Here is a 25799-nt window from a genome sequence, read left to right as displayed (position 1 = left end):
CCCTAAACTGACGAGTGGTTTTCCCAACATAGAAACCATTGCAGGAACAGCATGTGGCCAAATAAACCAAATTACTGTTCCTGCAGGTAGCTGTAAACCTAGGGGAAAAAACATGCCCAGAAACTGGATGAGTAAAACAAAATGTCTAGGGAAATAGAAGAACAAGACTTGCAATTATGGCAAGGAAATGTACCTTTCTTGCCAGATGCTTCTGGTCCTAAGTGTCTTGGTCCATAACATAAGTCTTTTGATAGACATATTATTCCTAAAAGTAAAATAAGGTCGTGCCCCAACTAATGGTACTATCTTACAATCATCTAGTAGAATAGGTCAGTTTTTTCTAATAATATTACTCAACTGCTGGACATTACTAGAATAGATAAAAAAGAACCTGGGAGGTCCTCCTGCACCTGTGGATTGAGTACGATGGATATTGTAAGGTCTTGATGAAATTAAGGGGCACCTATATCTTTGCTACTATGAGTATTCTCCATACGTGTGTGTGTGTGTGTGTGTGTGTGTGTGTGTGTGTGTGTGTGTGTGTGTGTGTGTGTGTGTGTGTGTGTGTGCGTGTGTGTGTGCGTGTGTGTGTGTGTGTGTGTGTGTGTGTGTGTGTGTGTGTGTGTGTGTGTGTGCGTGTGTGTGTGTGTGTGTGTGTGTGTGTGTGTGTGTGTGTGTGTGTGTGTGTGTGTGTGTGTGTGTGTAATGTGCTGGTGACTATAACCCCTGTTCAAAAAACTATTTTTGAGAGTATTCAAAGCTCCTTCAAAAACACCATCATTAGTGGAGAATCATGAGACTGTCAAGGATTGACCTTTAAGTATGTTAAAAAAAATGTGTGGGGGGGGTGCATACTGGACCGATGTAGTACCATGTTTTACCAACATGGTTTCCTGTACATTCTTGTTTCCAAACACCCAAATTCGTTCTTAAAAATAGTTGCATCTAAAAAATCATTAGAGGTGAATGAGTAACACAAGGTAAATTTTAGAAAACCAGAAGTACTTTCAAGATGATGTTGTTGTTGTCTTTCGGCTTTTCCTGGTTAGGGGTCACCACAGCGGAACTGCAGTCTGCTAATGATTGGCATTCGATTTTCATGAACGCCGAGGTGCCAGCTCGACGTTCAACCTTCAATGAAGGCACGCCCATTTACGCATGCCTTTCGAATGCCCATCCAACCGCGGGGAGGACATGCAGACTCCATACAGAAGGCACTCCCCGAAGTACTTTCAAGATAGTTAATGAAATCAAAAAATTCACTCATACTACCTGCCCACAAAACAAAAGCGTCTTCATTGAGTCAGAGTTGGAGACTCCAGTATCCGTCTTTTTTTTGCCCTCATGAAAGGCCCAGGAAGTCATAACTTTGTTAGCGAGAATTCACAAGACTTGGAATCACAGCCTTGGAATGCCTATTCTAACAAATTTCCTTCTATTTGTACCCATTTCTGTAGTAGTAGAGTGCAAATGATTAGTCCAGATAAAATCAGTTTAGCTAGCAGATCTTGGGGACTGTCTGTCTGATGCCTTCCCTATGGGAGGAATAAAAATGCCTTATTGAAGTTTCAAGTAGTTTTTATACAGTTAAGTAGGTAGATGGACAAGTGTTCTTGTTCTAGTATGTTCATAATCTTTTGCATCATTTTTCCCAGGCCACAATTTTCAGTGTAAGCTTCATCTGTTGTGTGTGTCTGGCATTAATGATGTCAGTTTTCCACCATTTTTTTAAACCAGTGTTGATATGCAACTTTCTTTTCTTGCTGGTCAGTAACAGTTGGTTGACTCTTTCCAGCTCTCTGTTCAGATGAAACAGCAGCAGTAAGTTACTGTTTTTTTTTTCATCCTGAATCGTAAATAGGATATCAGAGAAGTCAGTAGTGTTAACAGTTTTCAAAACATTTATTTTATTTTATTTCCTTGTAGTAGTTTTGGGCTTAAACAGGAAAAATATTGGATATTCACCTGTTGGTGGCTGTGCAAAACTCAAATCTGGTTTGACATAATGACTTTTGAGTTCAGCTGTGCACATTGCCACAATACAACCCTAATGTTGTACGACAGACGAATAAAACAATTTTACTGATTTTTTACCACTTTTTATAAGGAAACAAGCCCTTTGCACCACTGTATAGGCTGCCTCCCCAACACACAGCACCCTTCTTAAATATTCAGAGTTTAGACTTGAACATATAGTTTGTTTCTGTACAAAACACAAGTTTTTTTTTGTTCTGTGATGTTTGGTAACTTCAGACATTGGAAAGGTGTGAGTACTAGGTGTAGAGAAGACAAGTCAACTATATAATGGTATCGGGGGGGGGGGTTGCCTCATTGTAAAAGTTATTTCAGTAAAATCCAGCTTTTAGCTCCTCTATTTGCCCTTTTTCAGTTCAGGTTTTGTGAAAGTTTGATCACTGGAAACAGAAGAAAGAATGACCAGCAAATGTGTTTCTGATATACAGTTTGCTCAAAGGACATCCAGCTTTGTTTAGTTTATCTTGGGGCAGAACATACATTAGAGAATTGTGAACTTTGTAGAGAATTGAAAGCCATCTAAAATCCAGACAGATGTTAGCCTGAAATGGAATGGCAAGTGGTTAAAGACAAAAACTGTCTAAAGCAAAAGCATTCCTGCTTTCATAGTGCAGAGGGATAAAGCCATGACTGTGACCCAGATGACCAGGGATTGGCCAGTGACCAGGTACTGAAGGAGTTTGGGAGGTCAGGTGGAAGTGAGCAGCTGCTGTCAGTTCACCCATTTTGTCAGGAGGTAGGTGGTACATCCCACTGGAGTGCAGTGACCTACAGGAGAGAGAGAGTTGTGACTGTAGACATGTCCTTGGGTCTGACACCTTTACCAGGATGCATTTGCATGGTAGTCTTCATCCCATTTGTTAGAGCATGCATGCACATAAAGAATTGTAACAGGCAGTTACATCTAGTGAACAGTTCATCTGCCCGGATGGAGTTAAGACCAAGAAATGGAAAATCACTCAGACTCTGGATGATTGCCACAGCTGGCTCTTGCCCTGTTGATGGGGAGGGTGAAATTAAGTCTCCATCCCATACTTCTGGGAGCTGTGGTTTATAGAATTCAAAATCATCGAGAGTCCTATCTCATTTAAGTTAAGAACATTTTCAGAAGTTCTGTATTAAAGTGATTTCAGGTTGCTTTTGTCTGTCCTACATTTGATGAATAATGATATTTTCCACAAAGTTCACAATTCTATGTTTCAGGGTTTTTTTTTCCTTGCTTTATTTTATAGATATTTAATGGCAAAGAACACCTTGTTAGAAGTACTGAATGGCGTAAGCCAACTTTAGTTTAAAAAAATTAACAACACAAGTTTTATGTCAGTAGAGCCAGCTGTGTAAGGCTGATAAAGGCTTATCTTTTCTTGGGAGCCGCAAATACTACAGGGTGAATTTTAGACCACTGGAGGTAAAAAGATATCCATTTGCTGACTGCTGCGATATTCACTGTCAAAGATCTACTGTTGAGGTGAGTGCCTCACTCAGGTGTACTTTACTATGTAGTACTGGTGTCTTGTGAGATCTGCATAGTTTATGGCGCAATCCAATGAAGTCTTTTAAATATATTTATTTTAATGTTAAGTCATGACATAAATGAAGTAATTCACCTGTTTAACACATGATGGCAAGAATTCATTATGACAACAAAGATTCACATATAATATTGTTGTTTTTATTATTCTTTCAGGTGCATATTCGTGTAGCTTCACCTCCAATAAGGCATCCTTGTTACATGGGAATAAACATTCCTACAAAAGAAGAGCTGATTGCAAATAAGCTAGAATTTAATGATCTAGCAGGTTATATTGGTAAGTAGTGATGCTGAGTGATCATAAGCTATACTGGAAAAGGACTGTATAGCCTTTAATGAAATTCATCAGTTCTAGATCTGTTCTGCATGTTGTCTCTTTATGTTGCAGGTGCTCCGTGTTAGCAGTGGGTTCATAGTTGCATAATATAGTTGCTGTGGACAGTGTTCCTGTATTTAGAGTCTCAGCAACAAGTATCCTGAAGATAATTTTGTTATTACAGTGAAAATAAACAGTATAAACTATTTGCAGGTGATTTTGCAGTGGAGGCTGTGTCCCATCACCCTTGATACCTGTATATGGTATCTCTGGAATCACACCACTTTAAGAGAAAAGTAAAACATACTTTTTCCATTTTCTTTCGTTTAATATATACGGAGGTCAGGGGTCATAGGGGAGGCCTCCCATGACTACTATGCTTTCCCACCCCACAAAATAACAGTTGTAATACAGCACATTATAATTATTTTGTAATGGTAAAAATGGTCCGTGGGAGCCTCATCATCAGGATTTTGATTATGGGAAAATGGTCTGCATGTTGGCTAACATACCTATTGAAATCAATGATTTGTTGCACAAATTTCAGTAAATTGTGAAGCATTACATTAGCGCTAAAGTACAAGTTTATCTTTCTTTAAAACTTGACCATCAGAAAGGTCTGCTGGTTCAGAGTACTCAAGAATACTGTTTTGTTGCCATGTCTATAATCAAACACCATTAGGAATTTTCCATATAATTAAAAACTAAGACTGCTGTACTATATTTTATCCATTTTCATTGAGCTTAGATTATGTCTCATTGGCAAATCCTTTGTGTCCATGCAATATTTTTTTCTTTTCCAATATCACAGCCTTGCCTATTCTCTGTTTCAGATTTAGCTCATCCAGTACTTTGTCTTGCATGGACTTCTGTTTATTTGAGAAGGCACCAAACAACATGTTTTTGTACATTGATTTGTATTTCTAATTCAATTCAAGGACATAATCAGTGTGGTGATCAAGAAACATTGGCTTCATTTGCAGGCAATGATGTTTTATACTTCATAAGTCCAGAAAAAGATATCTCGGTGTTGTGGAATATTTTGAGACCGTTTCAGCTTCTTTCAGAATATAAAATCAATAAAGATAAAACAAAGTCTTTAGCCGTAAATGATGTACCCACTCATGACCTGATTCTTCAATACCCATATTTATGGGGACATGATAAGAGTAAGTATTTAGGGGTATGGATTAAAAGGTCTTTTGTTATGGCAGGTAAGGATATCTGGGAAGAGACTAAACAAAAGATAATGCAATAATTGAGAAACTGGAAGCTCTTGTTTATGGATATGGGTAGTAATATACAAGCAGTGAACATTTTTACTCCCTTTAGTTTTATATTCAGAAGAGGGCATATTTTTATCAATGAGATGAGAAGTTGTATACAGAAATTAATAAAGAGTTAAGGGAATTTATCTGGGAGGGAAAGGAAGCAAGAGTTAAGTGGGATAAGTTGATCCTTCCAGTAGACCACGGTAGTATAGGATCACTTGATTTGAAGGAATATTTTAGAGCTACACAGTTAAGGCTCATAAACGTAATGCAAGCAGGTTATACTTCCAAGTGAGAAAGGATGGTGAAGCAGGGAGAATTTGAGAAATAAAGAGGTGGTGAGATTTTTGATGCAGATCCTTAAGAATAATAACCACCATACAGAATTTTATTCAAAAAGTTGCAGAAAGTATTCTAAGAACTAAGCCAACATGGGAATGAAGAAAGGAGATTTTGCCATGAGGGATAAGTGCAAGTAGGTGCACGGAAAATATGCAAGGAGGGGGCTGGAATTTAATGGAGAAAACTGGCAAAGGTACCAAGTTATTGGGAACAAATAACTACAGAGGAAAAGGTAGAGTGTGACAAGGTCAAGAAGAAGTTTAAACTGCAGATTAGAGACTGCCTTCCCTATGAGGGATTGATATCACTGAATAGGCAAAGAGCGAGGGATAATGGAGTCCTAAAAGAAACACATGCTCTGGTAGAGCTTTTAGTCGAATCTAGAACAGAAATCTTTGTTAAAAAGGGGATAATTAGTAGGGCATATAAAATACTGCATGATAACTGTAAGAGTCAATCGGAGGAGATTAGAAAAGATTGAGAAGACAGACTGGAAAAACAATTTTCAAGGGAACAATGGAGAGGACAAATGTCTGTTGCTTTTTTTAAAGCTGTCTCGCTATGTTAAACTCCTTTAATATAGTGAGACACTTTCTAAAAAGCTTTCTCCGTTGCTGTAAGAAAAAAAAGACTCGTACTAATGGAAAAAGTCTGGGTGACCGGACCTTTTTCCATTAGTATAAGTCTGATTTACAACGTGCACGCTGACCAATCAGCGTGCACGTTTTGGAATATTAATGGGGGGTCGTTGTATAATTCTGTTATATCGCATGGATCTCTATGGACAGTTCTAATTACTGCATTCATTTGTTTTATCAGACTTCTGACTTTTTGGGTTTTATTGACCTTCTGCAGTCTATTTCGCTCATTGATCTTAATATATCTGTCCATGCCTGTTAAATCAAGCAACTCTTCTATTAGCTCATTTTCTTCTAAACTGAGGACACATCCTTTGTTTTTCATTTCCTGTGGGCATTCTGTAGAAAGTTCTATAGCATCTTCTTGTGGCACCTTCTGTTCAGTTTCATCCTGTGCCATCTGTTGCTCTGTCATATGGGAACTCACTGGCCTATCACTCCTCAACATTGACTGCATCAGAGTTTCCACAGTTTCCTGTTCCTTTTCTTGCTGTCTAGCTTCAAGTGGATGTTTATAGTGATTTCCTGTGGAACTTAAGGCTCCAAAATATCTTGATATGGCACCTGACCAATTGCTTCGTGTTCCACTGGTTTCCCCTTAAATTGGATATCCATTGCTCTATCCTGTTGTGGTGCTTTCTGCATTCGATTTTCTACACAGAATCCTTCACTTTGTAGGTACTCCATAACCTCAGTTTCTATTTCTTTAACTTCTCCATTAATAATCTCCTTTTCTACTTTTCCTCTGTCGTCTTATTTTTTGCATTGCAAAGTTTTCCATGTCCAGATTCCTTTGCCTGTATTTCTCTTCAAATATCTTTGGTGCTGCTCCTTTTGTATTGGTTAGTTTTACTTTCTCCTTTGCATAAATATTACACCATATTAAAACTTTTTCTTTCCCATGTCCATATTTCTTCTTCAAATATTTCCTGATCTTCCTCTTTCTCCTTACTTTGGGGACTCACTCCATCATGCTGTGATGTAACCGGTATCAGACCTTCTACATCAAATCCTTCACTTCACAGGCACTCCATAACTTCAGTTTCTATTTTTTTAGCTTCTACTTTACTAAACTTCTTTTCTACGTTCCATCTTTGTAATATTTTTTTATTGTAAAATTTTCCATATCCGGATGCCTTTACCTATGTTTCTCTTTGAATATCTTTGGGGTTGCCTTCTTTATATTGATTAATTTGGCTTTCTCCTTTGCACAGAATCCTTCACTTTGTAGGTACTCCATAACCTCAGTTTCTATTTCTTTAACTTCTCCATTACTAATCTCCTTTTCTACTTTTCCTCTGTCTTCTTATTTTTTGCATTGCAAAGTTTTCCATGTCCATATTCCTTTGCCTGTATTTCTCTTCAAATATCTTTGGTGCTGCTCTTTTTGTATTGGTTAGTTTTACTTTCTCCTTTGCATAAATATTACACCATATTAAAACTTTTTCTTTCCCATGTCCATATTTCTTCTTCAAATATTTCCTGATCTTCCTCTTTCTCCTTACTTTGGGGACTCGCTACATCATGCTGTGATGTAACCGGTATCAGACCTGCTACATCAAATCCTTCACTTCACAGGCACTCCATAACTTCAGTTTCTGTTTTTTTAGCTTCTACTTTACTAAACTTCTTTTCTACGTTCCATCTTTGTAATATTTTTTTATTGTAAAATTTTCCATATCCGGATGCCTTTACCTATGTTTCTCTTTGAATATCTTTGGGGCTACCTTCTTTATATTGATTAATTTGGCTTTCTCCTTTGCATAAATACTGCACCATATCAAATCTCTCTTTTTTTCCCATGTCCATATTTCTTTTTTATATTGTTCAAATATCTCTAGGTTTTGTTGTTTATATTTTCATACTTCCTCAAATGCTTCTTTTTCCAAACGTATCAAAGTTTCTTGATCTATATACTGTTTTTTACAAATCTGTTGTATTAATGAATGCAAATTTTGATTTGAAGCTTCTGACAGTTTTTCTTGCGAAGGTATTTTTCTCTCCTTTAATTTCTCTCTTAATCGTTTTGTATATCTTGTGTCTGGAAATTCTGGGCTTTTTGCTTAATAGTAACAATATATAAATTCTTTCTTATCCTCAACAGTCCACTCTATCGTCTTTGTGGCTCTTCTTTGGCCTATTAGTTTTTGTGATTTTTGCGGACTGCTACTTCTACAATGGGGGGGGGGGCATCCTCCCCCTGGGCCTGGCCTGGCCCAGTTGTAGGAATGTTTCTGTATTTTGAGGATTCTACAGTGTCATTTTTTCCAGTCCTGGCACCAGTGCACCTACCAGGACTGGGTACTTTTTTATCCTGGGTCTTGTACACTCAGCTTTCTTTCAATTTTTGACCTACTTTTGTCCATGATAATATGCTATATAAATACAGTCTATATATCAGTGTCGCCTTTGTGAGATTTTGTGAAAACAGGGTCCACCTCGCGAAGGTACTCACCAAGACTTGAGGATGAATTCAATTTCAGCATTACTCCTCCTCTCCTTTGTTTGCTGACTTTTCATCTCTCCATTTGGACCCCAACATCGAGGTATACTTGTTGCTGATGTAGATCAAGACACTTCCACCTTTAGTCCCTGCCTGTGCAGCTGACAGCCTAAATGTGTGAGAAACACTGTAGCCTTGCACTGCTGGAGTACTTTCTGCAGCTTTAAACCATGCCTCTGTGATGGCACAAATGTCTGCATTCTCCAGAGTGAGGAGAGCTTGTAGGGTATGGAGTTTCTAGTTAAGGCTCCTAGTATTGAACAGTAACATCTTTAGGTTTTATTTGCAGTGTTGGAAGGTTTGCCACTTTGACATTTCATTAAAAAAAAAAAAGTTGCAAGGGGGTGGATAAAATTTTAACCAAAATCTGGAAACACTCTGTAAGGGGGTGGATACAATTTTAACCAAAGTCTACAAGCACTCTTGGGGGGGGGGGGTGATGGGGTGGCGGACAGATGCAGGCCATCTTTGCCAGTGCATTGTGGTCTGTTGACCATGTCCTCCCAGGTTGACAGATGTTGGATTCCCCTAGATTAACACCAAAAACTAAGCCAATTGTTAATTATTCAGTTTTTGCTCATACTGTAGCATCATCCCTCATGAAGATAGAATGTTGCTCATTGAGAGACGCATTCAAAGGGGTCCATAATGTCTCTCATCATATAATCCAGAGTGGTATGTCTTCAGTCATTTACACCCACATTGACTATGACTGAGTCATACTGGTACCTGTGGTGCAGTGACTTGAGTGCTTGTGTAACTTGACAGATCCTGGCTCCAGATAAGCAACTGACCATAATCTTCTCTTTGTCCAGTCTGGTGAGTGGGATGTCTGTGTTGTGCAATGGAGTCTCCTATGATAAGGGTCCTGGAAAACTGTTTGCTTGCTTTATGGGCTTTGTTTTCCGGTGTCCATTGGATGTAGGCTTATGTGCGGTATTTAGTGTTGTTTCTTATGTATGCTTTAGAGATTGCTGAAGATAGGCATTGCTGTTTGCAGGCTTAGGAGGTCTTTGAGGTTTGGGGGGATTGCTTTTTAGTGTCTCAGCAAAAGGTGTTTTGTATATGTGGACACCACATATGGTGGATGTAGTGTATGTGTTCTTGACAACCTTGTTTGTATGTGAAATTTTTGCATCCAAGGAAATTGTAGATGCACATGTATTACATGCTGTGTTGGGTTCTTTAAGGATTAAAATTCTGTCCATGAACATGAAATAATTGCTACAGTGTCTCAGGATGCCTTTATCTACCAAGCCGGCTATGGAGACATTTGGAAATTGCATATCCATGTTGTCCAGACCTGTATTAGGGTGAGCTGTTTGGGTTTGAGGACTAGGTTTTACAGACGTCTTCTAGGTTGATCTAATGGGTTGTGGACTAGAGTTGAATAATGCTAGGGTATGATGTCAATGCTATCTGACGTATAAGCTAGCTGCTGCAAGCTCAGCTTCATGCAGTGTGTCACTAAGTTGCAGGTTACAGACCTAGTACTAGTTTTATAGGTAAGCTTCTGTGTTTTCAAATTCAGACAGACTAGATGACCACTTACTGATGGAATATCCCAGTCTCATCTTAATGTAAAAGCACAAAAATATTGCTTGAGAGTATATGCTACCACAAAACAACTTTAACAAACTTTCTATAGAAAGGGATTTCAAGTCAGTCAGACCATTAGCAAGACAGTTTGAGCAAATGCAGTAATTTCAACCTGAAAGTACAGATAACGGCGCAAATAAAACACAAAAAACAAGTAGTCAATCACTTAAAAAGCTTCTGGAAGTGCCATTTTAAGTACAAGTATTTAGCTTATGTCTGGGTGGCATGTGATGCAAGAAAATCATTTCAGAGGCAGTGTTGAGGACACCAAATACTGCTAAGCTCTGTGGGAATCAGCTAAGAGCCTTGCAAACACACCAGATTTGCGCAGGCATTTAATATACAGTACAGGAAACTGTGCAGAATCTCTGCAGCAGGTTCATAATTGCAGAAAATATAACAATTAAGTACCAACAAAAATACAAAGTAGCAAATTAGACAGTAACACTGCAATTACTTATAAAAATGTAGTTCTCACCAAACAGTACAATATCAGGGTACTTGAAAAATTATTTAAAGTGCAAAAATGGCAGATACGTAGTTAAAGTGCAAAATGGTAAAATAACCCTTTTATCTGTTAAGTGTGGCAGAGGATTTATTCAGGACCCTCTCGTTTGTGTGAGAAGGATGCTAAGCATATGGGAGCTTTGTGAAAATGATGATTTGTATTAAGGGAGGACAGCTCAAGAGCAACACTTGTTTCTGGAGTGAGCTTTTAGTAGTATGAAGCTATGTAAAACAATGGGTGTGGAAAGTACTTAACTGCTATTGTCACTTGTGTAAACTAATTAAAGCAGAGGAAGGGACTTTGGTAGTCAGATTTCCATAAGGGTCGAAAACTAAAGATACTGGATTTTAAAATGACAGCAACAAAAGGTCGGGAGGGTTGGTGGAAGAGTCAAGGTGATATAAGAAGAAAGACAAATCTGATACTTCAGCTTGTTGTCCACAGTGAATAAGGTCAGCATGTGTGCCAAAGTGGCAGGGGAAATGTTTTGGCCCAATGATATGCAGTCTTAATTAAGCAAAGACCAGGATAGCATCCAATAAAACAAATCAAAGATCTTTTACAAAACTGTCAAGCTCCCACAAAAGCAGATTATAAATGCTATGGCCTCAGTTTTTAACAATATTTTCTCAGCTAAAGAACAAAAACAGTTTACATACAGAAATTTCAAGGTGATCTTAGAAGCCAAAGGTACACAGTATATCATGTGAGCCAGAATGGCAAGGAAAATGTTTTGGCCTAGTGATATAGTCTTAATTAAACAGGGATCAGGATAGCATGCAAACAGTAGAACAGTGGTGTACAAACCCCCAAAAAAAAATGGCCTCTGTTTTAACAATAAAAACAAAAAGCAGTTTACTTGCAGAAAATTCAAGCTGATGTAAGAAGCCAGACAGATCAAGTTAAGGAGATAAAAGAACTGATAAAGGGATCTTTAGAAAAGGGAAGGAGCAAATTATGTAGACATAAAAGATTATTTGTATTGTATTGAGACTTTAGTGACCAACTGTTGCTTCACAACTTACTTGGTGAGATGCTTTTGAATCCCTTTGTATTTGAATAGTATGGGCTATAGCTGAGAACCTGTGCTGGCAGTTTAGAGTGCAAAAAAAGACTTGAAAGAGACTATTAATGGCTCTGTAGGGTACAGCCCAGTGAGACTGTTGAACTGTTTGTTATCCATAACCATCTGTACCTATTTCACACAGCAGCTGAGCCTGCAGCAAATGATCCATGCTTTCTATTTAACTGTCAGTGTTTTGTGCTTCTGATTTTCATTGCTTATTTTCCTGGTAGCGTTGATTGTATCTCTGTTTTGCCAATAAAACTGTTTGCTATGCAAAAGAACAAGGTATGCCCATTGACTTCTTAAGTACCACAGGTTTTGTAGTATTTCATTTTACATTTTATGGTTCATCCACTCAAATGGAGCTAAACTTTCAGTATTTATTTTGAATTTGTTAATCCGGGTAGACTCAGATATATAAATATATATATATATATATATATATATATATATATATATATAGGTTCCTCTACATTTTGTTGAATGCAGTTTCTTCAGCAAACGCACTGGGTATGTTTTCACGTCAAAGGTCCCACTAGCCAAACACTGGAAATATTGATGGCGTGTAATGTTGAGACAGGTAAGTGGGGTTGGAGGAGTGATAGTGTTTGTGTATGTGACTTAGGGTTAGTGTCTGGGATGAGTGAATGATAGCTGTTGTATTTTTGTGTGCAGGTTTGTGTATTTTATGGTTAGGGTCAGGGTTAGATTAGGGGATAGAAATAGTGTAGTTTGTGTGTGTTTGTAAATGTTTGTATGTCCGAGTGTGTCTTGTGCAGTGGTAGGGTTATGGGAAGGTTTTCCTGAAGGTAAGGAATAGGGTTAGGGTTGAGGGGAGGGGCAGGCTTAGGATCAGCACCCATTACTAAGGTGGTACAGAAGGTTGCCTGGAAATTCCTTCTCTAACAGCTCATAATATTTTCTGAGGGACAGAGAAGCTTCAGTGTTCTCCTTGTGGAAACACTGGCATATTCTGGAAATCATCTCAGAGAAAGAGAAACCCCCATAGGAAGAATCAGAAGTTAAGCTCTCCTGTATATCTGAATCAGAAAATTGAGAAAAAAAGCCCTGTGTCTATCCCTTCATTTTCCTGTCCAGATTCAGAATCTTGAATCTCTTCAGGAAAAGAGGCATCCCGCTTTCATTTACCAGAATCCACCTTATCAGAAGGATCAGTAGTCCGAATTAAACCCTGAGCCAGAACCAGTAAACTACTCCTGCCTAAGGAAATTTGAAGAGGAGTAGATACATGTTTAGTTTTCTGATTATTTTTGACATACAAATTAGGGTCAGCAGTCTTATTTTATGACAGCAGCTTCCCCATGAATGGGTGCAACATTCTGACTAAACAGGGAAGCCTTCCCTGTTTCCTCTCCCAGGACGAACAAGACTCTCTCTCCATTGCCCAAGAGGGGACCCCAACAGCACAGAGGACATGGCTAACCCCCAGCCTAGAGTGGCTGTAGGTGCTACGCCAAAGGGATCCAGGGTAAAAGATGAGTGGTCTGAAGAACAAGCTATGGGCCACATCAGAGTTGCACACCTGTGGCTGAGGAAATTTGCTAACCTGTTGTGGTGGCATAGGCTGTTTGCTTAACTTTTTCTTTTTGTGACTGGAGGAAAGACAACTGTGGGATCGGTAGTTTGTTCCATGGTCAGGCTGAAGATAGTGCCTCTTTCCTAGGGAAACCATCAGCAAACGCTGGTAAAAATTTAATGTCTTTAAAAGTCAGTTTTTGCACACAAAAACAGCGAAAAGCACTTTTAAACTCTGTCAGCTCAAAAAAGTAAAATAACATTTTCTTAACAGAAAAAATGTTTTTCAGTTACTTTAAACAGCTTTTAAACTGACAGGAAAAAAATGCACTCCGAATGACTGTCCATTAACACACAAACTCTAAAGGGGTTGGTGCTCAAACCTCTCTCTCTATCTCAGCTTGAGCTGACTAATAGGTTGGGTGTGTGGAATGTGCCCTGAAGCTTTGGAAGCTGGCTGGCTGTTATATACTTGGTAGAATGTAACTAATATAGCTAATACTACTGCAGCAGTGATCAGTACAATTAGCAAACAGGGATTCCTCATTTGCTGAAGAGGATCAAGACCGTGAACCTGTAAGTGATTGTAGAGGGACAAATTGTGTTGTCTCAACAGATTTCTGATTTAGATACTGAGAAGACTGTGCCTTCCTCCAACTTTTTGAAGGATTATCTTTCTCTGCAACTATTTCTAGAACAAATTGGTTTTCAGTGAGAAAACAGTGATGTTTGCCTGTTCCTTGGGAGTTATGATTTGTTACAAATGGAATTTCCAGAAACCTATTCCTGTTTCTCCTGTTCTGTCTGCTTTGAAGAATGCTTTTTCTCAGCCTGCAGATTTCTTGGCAGTCAGCCTGCTTTCCACAATAAAGCAAATAGAATATGTAAATGTGCCTCAGTTTCTTTTTAAGTTTTTATACACTCATTCCAGATCAGACCCAACAGCTAACAATTTACTGTATTCAGCTGATGCTAAACATTTGGTTAATATTCTCGTTCTGATAAGGATGGGCAGGTTTTTTTATAAATTTGGGGGAAAAGTGTATTATTCTGCAAAACTTGTTTTTAGAATTCTCAACTGTCAAGATCATATGTTGAAGTTTATGCTTGCCACTTGTGAAAATATGAGGAATATTTTGGCATCTGTTTACTCTTGTGAGGAGAATTTTTCTTTATATAACTTGGTCTCTTCTGTGTCTCAAGTGACTACCCATTATTTGAAGTGTGCATATATCTCTGTTGATGCCACCAGAACTATTATGAGAAGGTGTGCCTGGTTCATAGGTGTATACTAGACTAACAACCACTACGGTCTTGGTGTGCAACCTAGATGTGACCAAAGATTTGATTTGTCTATGGGGTGATTTACTGACTGCCTCTGTCCATCAGAGACATACGAGCCAGCCCATGGGTAAATTTCCAGTTAGCCATCCATTGGTGTGTTTAAATAGGGATAGGGGGACTCTGTTTCACATGGTTGAGGATCCTGTTCCAGAGAATGGGAATTATACAAGAAACGTATCTGTCTGTCTAACATTTGATCTGATGTTGTCAGTGTTCATCTATTCCTGACTTGTGGGTGTACGGTTCCGATCCTCAGAACCGATCCTGCCGATGTATAGTTCACGTCAGCCAAAAATCTTTCGAGCTGCAAGTCTACCCACGATGCCCCTCTCCACAGTACCTCAGATCTCATTTGCTGGTCTTACGACAGGACACATCAGCCAGCTTCTCTATCTTAGCTAAGTAAAACTTTTTATTTACTCTCTTTTCTTAATAGTTCTCTGAAAACCATTTTTCTCTAGTTTTTAAAAATCTTGGTCTACCCTTAATGTGTGTGGTTTCCCTTTACCATTGGTATTTTTTCCCTCTACCGTCATTGGTATCCCCCCCCCCTCTATCTTGGCCATTGGTAATCTTTCTGCCATCGCTGGTAGATGTGGTGTGACTGAATTTTTCTTTTCTTTCATCGTTATTTTCTTACTGTCTGCCTCTTCTGCCCCTTTTATTCAGGACAATGGTGGAAAAACCTAGAAGCTCCACTACGGGCTTCAAACAGTGTACAGAGTACAGCAGAAAAATGCCAAACTCTGATAACCATGAATGTTGTGTGTATTGCTTGGGTGTTCCCCATTTGACTGGACAATCTGCCAGGGTTTCAGTAACAGAACTCTGGCAGAGAGGAAAAACAAACTAATTCTCAAAGGGCTCCTTAAAGCCCCATTCAAAGAAGCCTTGTCCAAGGCAGACCAGTCGCCTCTGGATCAAAATCCTCCCATTCGGTGCCGACATCTCCCTCGGCACCGACTGTTAAAAAGCATGCACATGCATCTGAAGTTCCTCTTTGGAACTGAAACCTAAATTTCCGAAGCTTTTGGAGAGGTCTGAATCTTCGGCACCGAGAGCCTGTGACAGTGACCACAACACTTACTAAATACTTGACCACTACCATTCCAACCATGTCTACGATTCAGACACTGGCACCAACTGTCATTACTGCTGTGCCGGCACTGATATCCCCCACGGTCCTGCAGAAGGTGCCAAACCCTAATATTTCCACTCAACCCAAGACCACTTTTCCATCTCCTTGGATCCCTTCGTTGGACAACTCCCTAGCTCTTTCTTGGAGAGACCTGTTTGTCCTTCTGGGTTGTCCGTTCCCTCCAACAGAAGTCTTTTGGAAATGGATATTGTAAGGTTGGTGGATCAGATCTTCTCAGCCCCCTGTCCCCTCTGGTGTATCACCCCTATGACCCCTTCTCATTCTTCACCTCTGACCTCTTCACAGGCTTTTGAGCTCTTGACTCCAACTTCGCAGGTACCAATGGCTTCTGTTTCAACAACTTTCTTGTCTTTGCCGAATCCAGCTGTGATGCCTTTGGTGCCTTTGGCACCGTCGATTCCCTGGGTCCATGTCATCACTGTGGGGCCTGAGGGGTTCGAGCTGGCCCCAAGTTTTTCTATGGAGCTGGCCTTGCCTCTTTGGGCTATGCCAACAGAGGACCCCTCCTCTGTTCCAGTCTGTCAGGTAGGTTTCTCGGGATGGGGTGTGACCCCGGTTCCGAGTTTGTCTTTCTTAGGCTCCCAGCCCTCCTCAGGGGAGCCTGATTTTCAAGCCATGGAAAGAGCTTTGGCCACTGCCTTGTCTCAGGTGCCTCCTGTATTACCAGAGTCTCTCCCTATGACCCCAGGTGTTTCTGTTCTACTGCCAACCTCGACCCCTGAACAACGAGCCCCAACGATGCAAGAATTACCTACTACAGGCGTCCTCCCTTCTGAGTCCTCTTCAGATGTTCCCACTGAAGAGCCTCCTCTGAAGAGATCATGTAAAAGGAAACCCCTTGATTCTCCAGAGGAATCCATCACGGAGGACACGGATTTTGATGAAGGGGAGGGTTCCCCATGGTCACCCCCGGAAGACGTCTTGTTTGGAGAAATTCTTGAGATCCCTAAACAGAGCAGTGATTGGAAGCCCAAAGACCTTTCCACTGAGGAATCCATGTACTTGCAGGCCTTTGGTGATCACCCATCTACCTCCTGGGTGACCCCACCTGCTGACGACTTAAGTTGATCCCTGAGTGGGCTTGGAAGCCTCCTGACTCTATAGAACCTGTCCCCTGGAGACCTGAAAAGATTCTTTCTGCTCTTGAAGACCATCCACATTGAGCAAAGGGCTTCATAGTTGATGCCATGGTGCTAGCGGCCACCACTAAGAAAGAAATAGCTGAGGAAAGTTCTACTATACATCCCCCTAAGCGAGAGTCCAGGGCAATGGACAGATATCAGAAACAGGTCTATGTATCATTGACCTTCTTTATCAGGTCTTTGAATTTTTTGGCACACTTTACTAGACTTCAAAGGGATCTTATCAAAGAGCTGTCAGATACCCTGGCGGGAGCAGTCGCTGAAGAGGAGAGATCCAAAAAAGTGGCCTCCCAGTTAGCTACCCTGGAGTCTATTTTGAATTCATCCATTCCATGAATGCTCATTGCGCATGCAGCTGAAGGGGCGACCAGGTCAGCAGGTTCAGGTGTTGCTATTCGATGACATGCTTGAACACATCTGTGTGAGTTTGTGGAACCATTCAAGTCTTCCTTCGTCGGTACTCCCTTTGACGGATCCTCTTTGTTTGGACCCATAGTAAAGGAAACTCTATCCAGGTGTGAAAAGGATGGAAAGACTCTTGTCTGCTGTGGGCGTACATTTTTCCACTCCTTAACGTTCCTATTCCAGGAATCAAAGGAGTGGTAAGATGTAGTTCAAAAAGTCCCAGAAGCCTTTCCAGGACACATGTGATTCGGACTCTCCTCAGGGCAGGGGGGCTGGGGAGTTACAATGGAAGATGCCATCCCAGAGGCAGAGGTTGTCCGCAGAATCGGGGTTCCAGGGACTTGTTCTCTGGTCAACCCTACCAACACTCCTGAAAGGGAGCCCGATTGCTTACCTTTAGAGGCAGTCAGGAGAAGATTTTCTTTGCACCCAAACGCCTGGTGATGCATTACCATCGATGCCTTGGTGCCAAGGATCATTTACAGAGGTTATCTAATCCCTTTTACTCTTTACCCAAGAACCTCAGCAAAACTCGATGTTCCACCCAGTCAGAGAGATCAAGCAAGATTAGAGATACAAAACCTGCTAGAAAAAAAGAGTCATATAAGAAGTCCCACCAGACTAATTAGGATCCAGGTTTTACCCTTGATTCTTTTTAGTGCCAAAGAAAACAGGACTGGAGACCAGTTTTAGATTTCAGTATTCTGAACAAATTTGACCAACAGTCAAAATGCTGGATGGTCACGGTTCAGTCAATTCTTCCCTTCTTAGAGGAAAATGATTGGATGTGCTGCACTGACTTTCAAGACACTTATTACCACATAAAGATGGACAAACACTCAAAGTTTCTCCGCTTCTGGCTAGGAGCCAGTCATTACCAATTCAGAGTGGTGTCCTTTGGTCTCACCACAGCCCCCAAGGTGTTCACCAAATGCATGGCAGCAGTCACTGCACATTGGAGGCTGCATGCATTCCAAGTGTTTTCTTCCTTAGACGACTGACTGCTGACAGCTTCCACCAGGCATCTACTACTACAAACTACGGACTTCATTCTGGAACTATCTCAACAGTTGGGCATCACGTTCAATCTTGCGAAGTCTCAACTAACCCCTTCACAGGATATGGAATTCATCAGAGCTCGTATCATTACTCTTTCTTGTGTGGCATCACTTCCCCTCCATAGGTTGCACAAAATACAATCTCAGGTTCACCCTCTCCTTTGCTCAAACAAAATTCCAGCTCGGCAGATTTTGTAGGCGTTGGGACTCCATGGCAGCAGCGATCACATTAGTTCCACAAGCCATGGGACTTGACTATTGTACTACAGTCTCTTTCTTTACCCCCCATTTGAACCTGCAGCTACCTGTGACTTAAAATTTCTTTTTTGGAAAACATTGCTTCTCATAGCTATCACTTTGGCTAGACGAGTCTCTGAATTACAGGCTGTATGTCCTAAAGCCCTTATTTAGTTTTCCGTAAAGGTAGAGTATCACTCAGAACAAACCCGACCTTCCTTCCTAAAGCGATTTCAGAGACCAATATCAATCAGTCCATAGACTTCCCTGTAATTTTCCCAAATATTTCTAATAAGGGCGAATACTGCCTGCACCTTCTGGATGTGCACAGGCAGTTACGTTTTTATCTGGATAGAACTAAGCAACTTAGACAGTCAGCACAGTTATTTGTGTCCTTTGCAAGTGCAACCTTGGACAAACCCGTGTTTAAGGTTACTCTGTCAAGATGGTTAAGGGATTGCATTTTCTTCAGTTACATGAAAGAAAACTTATGTCTGCCTATGCCAGTGAAGGCACATTCCACGAGATGTGTGGCGACTTTAGCTGTTTTTCATTCTAAAGCTTCTAAGTCAGAAATTTGCACAGCCGCAACTTGGGCTAAACTACATACTTTTATTACTCATGACAAATTGAATATGGTCTCCAGGGGGAGAGCCTGCTTTGGTTCTATGGATGTCAGGAATATTCTTCCATAGGGCCACCCAGGATCTAAAGTAGCTGGGGACTCTGTCCCACAAGTCAAGAATAGATGAAGATTGACAACATCAGATAAAGAAGTTATGTTTTCCATAACGTTCCATCTGTGTTGTCGATCTTCATCTATTCTTGCGTCCCTCCCACCTGCTCCCGTCTTTGGATTTCTGGTGGAGTGACATCCTGTACTGGGTTTTTATTGTTAGGGATACCTTGGACAAGGTTTCTGGCTGGAGTGAGAGTGCCTTCTTCAATATGATTGCAAACTCAACCTGCGGTAATGTGGAGAGGGGCATTGTGGGTAGACTAGCAGCTCGAGAGATTTTTGGCTGACATGAGCTGTAATATCAGCCGGATTGGTGCTGAGGATTGGAACCATACACCCACAAGTCAAGAATAGATGAAGATCAACAACACAGATGGATCGTTATGGTAAGACATAACTTCTTTTTATTTATGTTGCAATTAAAATTTAGTTTTTTTAATCTAGTAGCTCTGATGCTGTTTGTTTTGTGGAATTACAAAACGTTCATCAAAACAGCGTCCAGGGTTGCCTTGTATACCAGGCAAATATCACCTCTCAGAGGTTTATATGATACTGAATAAAGAGACAGGGCTTTTATGGTGATTTGCTTTGGAATGGTTCCTGTTACTAGTTTTAATGGAATTATGGGCTGATACTGATTTTGAAGGAGAAAGCCTTATGGTCAGACCTTACTAGAGAGGATGAGACACTGGGGGGTGCAGCATTCTCCCATATTTGTGAGTATGAGGTCCAGTATGTTGGAGCCTCTAGTGGGTGTATTCACTCTTTGGTCAAGGGTGTTTGTATTTATGAAGTCTAGGAGTCTCTGTACCTGTAGATTTAAAGCTCTGTAGGATTCCCAATCTGTAGAGGGGTAATTAAAGTCTCCCATGAGTAGCGTGTTAGGTTGGATGCTGAATGTCTCCAGTAGGTCCAAATATGCGTTGTTTGCTTTTTGGGACATGGAGGGTGACTTATAGGTGGTTAGGATATGGTACAGTACTTTTGTCTGTTGTGCACATGGAGGAACTTCAGCACATCATCCTGTTTGCTCACCCTAGCGGTATGCTTATCGATGTATATTGAGACACCTTCACCTTTAGCCCTTGTTTGTGCAGGTACTGTTCTAAAAGTGTGGAAGGCACTGAAACCTAACACTCCTGGTTTACTTTCTGCTACTGTAAACCATATCTCAATAACTACAGAGATGTCTATTTTTGAGTGTGAGGAGGGCTTGGAGGATGTGTAGTTTTTACTTAGGCTCCTGACATTGAGCAGTAACACCTTGTACTTTACATGAATTGATTTTGCTATGCGTTGCCTAAAAAAGGCACTATGGGGGTGGTTAAAGCTTTAGCCTGTATTCGAAAGCCAAAAGGGAAAAGGTGCAGATCATCCTTGGCAGAGCAACATGGTATGTTAACCATGTCCTCCCAAGCTGACAAATATTGGATCCCCTAGAATGACAACAGAAAGCCATCAAGTTGTTAAAATCATTTGCTCATATTGTGGTGTCATCCTCAGTGATGGTAATATGCAGCTGAATGCTAGGCTTATGCCAGCCCGAGACACAGTCTGAAAGGTCCACGATTTCTCTCTTCATGTAGTCCAGGGAGGTACATCTCAGGTCATTTACACCAACATGTGATGGAATCATACTGGTACATGCAGTATAATGACTTGAGTGCATGTGTGATTTGGTGGATCCTGGCTCCCAATAAGCAACTAATGGTTATCTTCCCCTTGTTAAGCATGGTTAGAGGAGCATCAGTATATCTTCTAATGGAGTCCCCTATGATGAGAGTCCTTTGGGGCTCCACTGAGAGTGCCAGTATGTGTGGTGGTAGGTGGTGTTTTTTCTGAGTGCCTTTGGGCTTGCTGAAGCATAGCTTTGACTATGGTGACTTTTATTATACACACACGCACACACACACACACATATATATATATATATATATATATATATATATATATATATTTTATTTCTATGCATTTATTTTACTTTGGTGGTCTAGGCAATCTTTGTTGTTTAGGAAGATTGCTTTTGACTGCCTCACCATACATTAGTCTGTGTGTGTGTTGTGTGCTTATGTGAGGTGGGTGTTTGTGTGTGTGTGTGCATGGTTTTGACAATCTGATGGGCACTTGTATGTGAGAGTTAAGCCTCTAGTGGTTCATAGGTAGGTACTAGTCTATCTGCCCGAGGGCATTTATAAGCCTAGCCAGAGTGTGTCTGCTTTCGCCGCCCCATTGATTAATTAACTGAGCCTCTGTCAAGCAGAGCCAATGAAGTGATCCCAGGGGTGTATTTTCTGTTACCCATCCACTCGTCAAGGTTTCACTCGAAGTGTATTAGTGAGGTGCTCTGCCTAATGTAGAGTGGAATTTTGTTCCAAAGCATGGTGAGTCTCTGTGACAGGACTGTGTCTCTCCAGCATGTTCTATTTATTGTTGTAGCGAGGTTTAGCTCACTAGAGCACGTGTGTCTCATTGACTTGGATATTATGTAAGTACACCTCTCGCATACTGTGTATGCTTCTTTAAAGATTAAAGATTAAGTGCTTGTCAATAAACATGAGACAATTCTTACATTGTCTGAAAATGTCCATATCCACCAAGCTGGCTACAGAGAAGTTATGAACTTGCATATCCATTCCATACTGCCGAGTCTTTTTAATTTGTGAGCTACAAGGGGGTGGTGTGTTGGGGTTAGAAGGCTGTTAAGGGTGCTTTATTGGTGCCGACTAATGAGAGTACTTTTCTGGGGCAGATTGTGCTAAACAGTATTAAATTTTACTAACGTTAATGTTTACACAACACTAAATTCTACTGAATATGTAGGTATTGCCACTCAATTCCCGAATAGCTGCTCTAATCTTGTTGGAGCACAAGGTATTTGCGCTATATTGCTGCTTTACAGAGTACAGTTTTATGGAACATTCTACAGGAAAAATTTGGCTTCTAGAGGTTTGGTACTGTACAGGGCACTGCTAACCCTTGCAAATGTGCAAAATTTATAGCAGGACAGAAAAAGAAACAGGAAGCTAACTAACGAGCCCTATGGCCAATAAAATGACTACACTGAGTCCTTTTGCATATTTTCTGATTCATATAGTCCAGGCAGGCACCTCCTGCCACAAGATGAATAAACCTAAACCTCCGAATGAAAAGAGTAGAAGCAGTAGAAGAGACCCACTAGTGCAATGCATCAGTTAAACAACTAGCTGGAAATTTCTTACTGAAGGCAGTTTCAAGACAGTCTTACAGCAGTAACAGAGAGGAAGAGCAATTTATTTTTTTTTTTTACAAAAAATTCAGTGAAATACACACACCAAAGCAGGAAACGGTAACAATCCCTCAAAATATCCAATCAGAACTTTGCCTGTGTGGCACTGGATGCAAGTAAAACACTTCTGGAATGCAGGCTAGGACTCCCAAGTTTTGCTGAGCTCCAGGAAAATGAGCAAGAGACAATATATAATAAGGAGTTTTATTCAAGAGCAATACTGGTTTGCTGGGTAGGCATTCAGTATCATGTGTCTGTGAAAACAATGGATAGAAAGAGTACATAAACCGCTTATACAACAATAGTAATGAAAGAGGGGAGGAAGGGACTTTGGAAATCAGATTATGATAAGGGTTAGAGGCCACAGACACAGCCATATAAAACAACCATAGCAACAGGGTGGAACGGTTGGGAAAATTTTTCAAGGATGGTTGCATTCTCAAAACCCCCCAGCAGATGTTAGAAATGAAATTTTGAATTCCTCCTTGGGTGCAGAACTAGATTTTGGACCTTCTGCTACAGAGATCATTAAAAAGTGTGATTGGAGAGGGAAATGAATTTTAAGGGATTGCTCGGATTATTCTGCCTTCCTCCACTAGGTTTGCTAAGGGATTTAATGCTCCCTCTATCACTTGCTTTAAAAGGTAGCATTAGCAGTCCCAGCAAACTGCTGGTAAACAGATGTTTAAAAAGCAATGGCAGTGAGGTTCCAAAATGAAAGCTGCCCCCCCCCCCGAACAAAGAGCAATAATAAGTCTGAACGACTGTAAGAGGGGCTTCCCCCTTCCACCATAGCAGTGCCTTAATCCTCCCAGAAAGTCTGAACCTCCATTTCTCTGTTTGACAATGGAGAGTTTCAGACAGGTGGGTTCTGATAGTAATCCATCAAGGGTACAGATGGCACTGGCTGTCTCTCATACTTTTTAGGGGGATTGCTTCTCACTCGCCAGACCAAACTCTTATTTCCCTTCCTGACATCCAGCATATGCTTACTTAGGAGATGATAGAAGCTGATGTACTTCATATTGAGCAGTGCTGCAGTAACCTTAGCTATATATGGGTTATATCCTGCCAAGGGTATAACAGACAGCCACCTTCCAATGCTTCAGGACACTTTCCATGCACTCAGACTGTCAAGCAACTTGAACTGAGCTGACTAAAAGATGAGTTTGGGCATGAAGCCCTTTAGAGGTTTACTGCTGTCAAAGAGTGTGCTCCTCTGAGGCTTTTGAGGATCGGCTTTTGCTTTTCTTTGCTGGGCAGATAGGTTCTCTTTGGGAGAAAAGCCTTCCATCTTCTTAAATTTTGTTGATGTTTTATTATTTTTCTCTTTAGGAAAATTGTTTTAGAGACAGGAGTATTGCTATTTAACTGACTGTCTCAAGACAGTAACAATCTTTTATAAGGAGCATCCATTTCTAACCGGAGAGTGAGCAGTCGAGAGTACGTCCTGGAAGTCACCCACAAAGAAAACAGAATACTTTCAGACAAAACTTGAACACAACTTTATTATTGAAAATAAGAGCGTTTTCGCTGTCAGTACAAGCTGGCAGCTTCCTCAGAAAGAACAAATAAAACATTTGGCGCCAAGGCCTTTAAATTAAAATCAGAGTCAGGTGTATCGTAGTGACATCACTACTTCCTTAAACATAATTTAAAGACACCCTGACAAGTTAACAGCGTTAAGAAAGCTTTTTAAATTAAAATGAAGACTTTTTAATTAAAGTACAAATACAAGTACAGTGATCGGAAAGCCCATCGAATGCACACAATAAAAAAGGACCCAATAGGGGAATAAAAACAAATGCAAATGATTTATCACAAGGTAAAATATGCCTATATATGTGACCAAATCAATCCAATAATGCGTCTACAAGCCATAAAACTACCCACCTAAATAAATGGAGGTGGACATATTGTGAAACTATTCATGAAAGGGAATAAACAACTAATCACTTCTCTATAGATGAAAATGGAAAGTGGTAACAAGCAACTGGTAACACCTCAGTATAAAAAAATTTTAGATAAAAAAAGTCATATATTATACCAAAACATAAACTGAAACCATTCTCCCTATTTTATGTAACTTCTCATTTTAATACTACTGAGATGTTACAGTTATCATTAAGGCCAGGACAGTGGAAAGCATTAAGCAATCTGCCATTCCAATTCGCGGAGTTCCAGTAACAGTGACAGGGGCCCCCCTCTGATACTGATCGGAATGTGATCAATTCCCATAAAGTAAAATTTATGTTCAGGAAAATTTTCAATATGCCTGGCTAAAGCGTTTTCCTGTTTGACAGTCCTGATGGCATAGACGTGTTCGTAAATACGCTGCCATAGTTTACGATCCGTCTTGCCTATATAGAATGCAGGACAGGCATTGCAAAATGCTCCATAAATAACTGATGTTGTGTTACAGTTGATTGTATGATGAATGTAATATTTACTGTCATTCACTATGAACGAACAGCCTGTTTTGATGAGTTGACACCAATTACAGGAACCACAGGGGGTAGAGCCTTTACATTTAATGAAGTTTAACTCATGTCTCGATTGCAGGAGTTCTTTAAGGTTCCTTCCTTTTCTAAACACCACCCTAGGAAAGGGACCTAATTTTTCAAAAAGGTGGATGTCATTCCTGATGAAATCCCAGTTTTTGCTCAGAATGTTGCATATTCTCCCTGCATCACTGCTAAAAGCTGTTATAAAGCTGGTGACAGATTTACATTTGGTCAGATTATCCGATCTGGCCCTACTTACTAGTTGAGAATGGTCATCATTCAGCTCTGTATAAACAGCTGAATTTTCATTCATCACCGAATCGATTTGAAATTTTACAAGCGGTTTGAAAAAGACCTTCTGCTTTTTTTATTTCGATTTCAATGGTAATTTCGTCAATTAGTGAGTTCGGGTAATCCCTATCCAGGAACTGTTTTTTAAGGAACTGACATTCTTCCCTAAATGCTAAGTCAGAATTACACATACGTACCGCTCTGACCAACTGGCCCTTGACGATGGCCCTTTTCTGTTTGAAAGGGTGTTGGCTAGAGTAGTGTAATAGAGAATTACAATATGTAGATTTCCTAAACACTTTAGATAGGTA

At 40.3% G+C, this 25799-nt stretch overlaps 1 protein-coding gene across 1 annotated transcript in view; it reads left to right on the top strand.

Annotated features, from left to right (window-relative positions):
* The window catches only part of PPAT (phosphoribosyl pyrophosphate amidotransferase), a gene marked incomplete in the record, with an annotated part of 1466229 nt that overhangs the window by 1307955 nt on the left and 132475 nt on the right, over window positions 1-25799 (top strand). Inside the window, 1 exon segment of the mRNA XM_044062494.1 lies at window positions 3722-3842. Coding sequence (XP_043918429.1) covers window positions 3722-3842 — 121 coding nt within the window.

Source organism: Protopterus annectens, chromosome 2.part1 (genome assembly GCF_019279795.1).
Source record: "Protopterus annectens isolate FY-2018-M chromosome 2.part1, PAN1.0, whole genome shotgun sequence".
Lineage (NCBI taxonomy): Eukaryota > Metazoa > Chordata > Ceratodontiformes > Protopteridae > Protopterus > Protopterus annectens.
This window is presented reverse-complemented; position numbering and strand designations above follow the sequence as displayed.